The sequence below is a fragment of the Anoplopoma fimbria genome, chromosome 10 (assembly GCF_027596085.1).
Source record: "Anoplopoma fimbria isolate UVic2021 breed Golden Eagle Sablefish chromosome 10, Afim_UVic_2022, whole genome shotgun sequence".
Classification (NCBI taxonomy): domain Eukaryota; kingdom Metazoa; phylum Chordata; class Actinopteri; order Perciformes; family Anoplopomatidae; genus Anoplopoma; species Anoplopoma fimbria.
The window spans coordinates 2,902,501-2,906,681 of NC_072458.1; the positions used below are offsets into that span (position 1 = coordinate 2,902,501).

Below are 4,181 nucleotides of genomic sequence, written 5' to 3' on the forward strand. Positions count from 1 at the left end.
TGAAAGAATTTGAGGATGTCTCTCAGCTTCATCTTTCTCAACTATCGTAGATGAATTGACAGAAAAGCACTTCCCATTAATCTTATCTTAAAGCAAGGCACACCACGAAGAAAAGTACACTCACATTAAGGCCAAACTACAACTATAATCAAAGAAAAGTCACCCGTTAAATGCCCTGTCTTTGAAAGGAGAGAGATTAAATGTCTGGTTGAATCGAACTCGCTGATGTCTCCCTGCACTGTGAGAAATTGGAGTTGGTCACCTTCCAAACTGTACACTGCCACATTAACAGAAGGTCACTACTAGATGGGGAAAGTCGAAACAAAGCCAGCAACTAGCAGTGCATTGAGGTGTCAGTAAGTAAGTGACTATACATTATATAGAGCCACTCTGCAGCTTCGCTCTGTCTGCTCTTGGCAAACTGAATTTGTACAGGTGGGTAATGACAAAGGCTTCCTGTGACTAAGCATGACTGATTGCCTTTTCAAACGCTGCCATGCAAAAACGCTAAAATACTGAAAAAAGACCATATTTCACACTCCTGTTGTTAAGATTGATGTGAAGTGCATCCTAAAGTGATTTTAGTGTGATTTCGTGTGCATTACTGTCGAGAAAACAGTAGGTGGTATGTAAACGATTTACAGGAATCAATTTAAAGCATAATGATTAGGTGCATTTTGAATAAAGGTATGTCAGACTCACAAACTACACAATAAGTCTAGTTCAACGCACATTCAGTCTTGTTGTATCACTACTGTCGATGTAAATGCTTCTGAGTTTGACTGGACTTGGCTTCTATAAGTAATATGCACAAGTTTAAACAAGATATTGTCTTAAGATCTGAGCCAAGTGTGAGTTTAACATACAAACACATCAACCCAGTGTGGATATATATGGATAACAGCACGCTGTCTGTTGTGCTTTAAATGGCTCACCTTAGACCCAGTTGGAAATGGTGTGCCAGTGCATGTGTGTATATGTGTTGAATACAAAAATAGCCTATTTCACGTATTTCATTTCCTGTGAAATTATTTTCATTATGTCAAGTAATCAATACGTCCCGTTGCCCAAAATAGTTACTTAAGTCACAATAAAAGGACCGTAAATAAGACGACTGTCCAGAAGCAAATTTCTTTGACTTTTACTGTGTTTTGAAAGGTATGAAATGACAGCAGCATTTTCCCAGCTGTCAACAAAAACCTTTACAGGAAGCATTAAGCCAATCAGATCTTACTACACAATGAAAACAGTTAAACATAGTACATGTAGATCTACCTTTTACTCCTTAAACACCTCATTAGCTGTGGTCAACTTGAGAGAGATCTTACAGGACAACACAACAGCAAAACCTGAGAGCTCCAGCTTCAGCCTGGACATTGAAGTTTACCTTGCTGGGGATCCTGAGGTTCTCCACAGGACTCAGGTCTGCCATGCTCTCCTGGGGGCTCTTCAGGCCCTGTCAAAATAAGAGTCACTGTTAAGACTTCAAAACCTCCAATAAGTCAAGTCACCTTTAAGGATGTAACAATGCTTGTGATTCATCATCACACAAAAAGTGGAACCGACGGACAGATTGGTGAACACGATAAGCTGTTGTGTGTGGTGGTGAATCAATGAGTCTACAATGACTGCAGTGCCAGATGAGAACTTCCCTCACCGCCCAGCTCCCTCTGTTGTGCCCTGTTGTGGTGCTTTGCTAAGCTGTGACGCGGGTATTTCCCCACCCTACACCTTCACTTTCTCCATGTGGGGTAAATAAACACTAGTATTGATGCAGCTGCTGTTACTGGCGCTGAATGCAACCCCTGACGACGAGCTGTCACATTAGCTAGTTAGCCAAGCTAGCTAGCTAGCATGCTAGCTAGCTGCAGCTGTCAAAGTCAGACGGCTAGCAGACCGTTTTCCCGCGGCGCTGCTCTGCTCACCTGCCGGGCCATGAGAGACTTGATCTTCTGCATTGTAAATACAGACTTGTGGCAGTGGAGAAATAAATGAATAAAGTTCCAGTGTTGTTTTGTTGTCAACGATGCGCCTCCATCACTAGGAGAGGGAAGCCATGGTTGGTGATCACGTGACTGGTACGGCAGGAACGGGAGAAATCCCAAAGCATGCTGGGAAATGTAGTTTTTAATTCAACTCCTGACAGAATCTCACCTGTGTAAAAAAAAAACTGAAAGTATTTGGGTAGAATTTAAAATATTTGTTGTTTTGAATAAAATTATAATGAATATTATATACAAAAGTGTTGTAAAGCATTAATATTATGGTACATGTATTGCTGTCTCACACCACTGGATGGTAGTAGATTAACATCACAGAGTGGAATATTAGACAGCAATGTATATTTTGCCTCCCTGAAAGATAGTTTAGTTTAGTTTAGTTTAGTTTAGTTTAGTTTAGTTTAGTTTAGTTTATTTGCACAATTGAAACATAACAAATAACATTGATGAATGATATTACAGTGCAGGAAGAGGCAGAAAGCCCACTGGGCTTATTTGAAGCCTCCACCTATATAATATTTAAAAATCACAATACAAAAAGAAAATGCATATGGTATGAAATATTGTTGAAAAAGCATTGTTACAAGATATGATTTAGAATAATAATACATTATAAACAACAAGAAAACAAAGAAAGAAAAATGCAATGAGTCAAGATGTGAATGAGCATGAGTGTGTGTGTGTGTGTGTGTGTGTGTGTGTGTGTGTGTGTGTGTGTGTGTGTGTGTGTGTGTGTGTGTGTGTGTGTGTGTGTGTGTGTGTGTGTGTGTGTGTGTGTGTGTGTGACTTACTCTACTTCTCCGTTCTCTCAGTTATCTGAAACTAATGATGTCTGTGTCCTGCAGTGCATGCTGAGACCCCTGTCACAATGTCATGGCTTACCGGGACCCTTGACCAGAAGGGATTGTTAATGTTATGTCATGTGTTATGTAAATGTTATGTCAAGATGTCGGCTTTAAAAAAGGCCTATGATTGTTTAATAGGTTATACTGAAATTACCTTGAAATTAACATTACACAGTTGTATATCATTTTCTATTTTCACAGCCAGCACTAGAATGTAACTGACTTAATTTAGCCAACTACTGTCTTTAAGTAGGCCACAATGTTGAAAACATGTGATCATCTTTATAAGTGATGATACATGGATGCGATTAAACTTCCCAACATTTTAAAGTAGATCAGATGTGATTGTTTTGCACCTGCTACAAATGCTTAAAATTAAAATGCTGCTGACATATGAGTGCATCTATTATAATGATCCTATATTATTATTTACTGTAAATTACAGTGGCAATTGTTCTACATAATCAGTATTTATACTTTTTTGAATGCAGTACTTTTATTGGACTTTATCGCTTATTTTATCCAAGTTAGGGATATGATTATACTTGAGCACATATGTACCACAACTGTCTGTAGCTTTCTGTATATTTATAAAATATATGATATTAAGTTGCCAACCTACTGTTATTAAATACATACAATTTAGTCTCAAATAGGTCAAGTCTAACAGTACATAACTTTGTTTTATTTATTTATTGGTGTGCGGCTGCATTATTTAGCAAACCACATTTTTTTTTCTGATGATGTCATCATGTCATACTATCCATGACCCAATGCCATGTAGCTCCATTTCAGCCAAGTAATTAGACTTGGCTCTGCCTTGTTCAAAACAATTACACCATCGGGTGTTATTGCAAGCGGCACTTGGTTAAAAGCAGGAAGCATGCAGCAGACAGCAGCCACTGTGAGTTCTAGTTCCTGGTTAATGAAGCCTCAGGCTATTTCCCAGTCAAATGAAGGTGAGGTCTCTCTCCTAAGGTGAATTTACTCCACTGTTGTTTGTTAGGCAGTCATCCACAGTGCGGAGCCTCCCTCAAAGCATACACTGAGACGGAACAGATGGCAACCCCTACCCGGAGATGCCACCACAAAGACACTGCACACTCAGTTGGTCACTTCATCAGCTATAATTAGAGCTAGATTCAATAAAGTCCTTTTTGTTTTGCAGGGGAGCATCATGAGAAGCATGCTTATGAACCTCATACTAATAGTGCAGTAGCACTTTATGACTAAGTACGCAGTTCAGGTTTATTATCCAGTGAACAAGCAAAAAGCATATGTGCAATAATTTGTCTTGTTGACATATATTGTCAATATTCTAAAGTAAAAAAAAAAA

General features: G+C 38.8%; 1 protein-coding gene across 1 annotated transcript in view; it reads right to left on the reverse strand.

Annotated features, from left to right (window-relative positions):
• The window catches only part of vps50 (VPS50 EARP/GARPII complex subunit), a 101,346-nt gene extending 99,273 nt beyond the window's left edge, over window positions 1-2,073 (reverse strand). The window contains exons 1-2 of the mRNA XM_054605423.1: window positions 1,926-2,073; window positions 1,388-1,456 (exon numbers count right to left, since the gene is read on the reverse strand). Coding sequence (XP_054461398.1) covers window positions 1,388-1,456; window positions 1,926-1,958 — 102 coding nt within the window. The 5' untranslated portion in view covers window positions 1,959-2,073. The remainder of the gene's footprint in view (window positions 1-1,387; window positions 1,457-1,925) is intronic.
• Window positions 2,074-4,181: the final 2,108 nt, after the last annotated feature.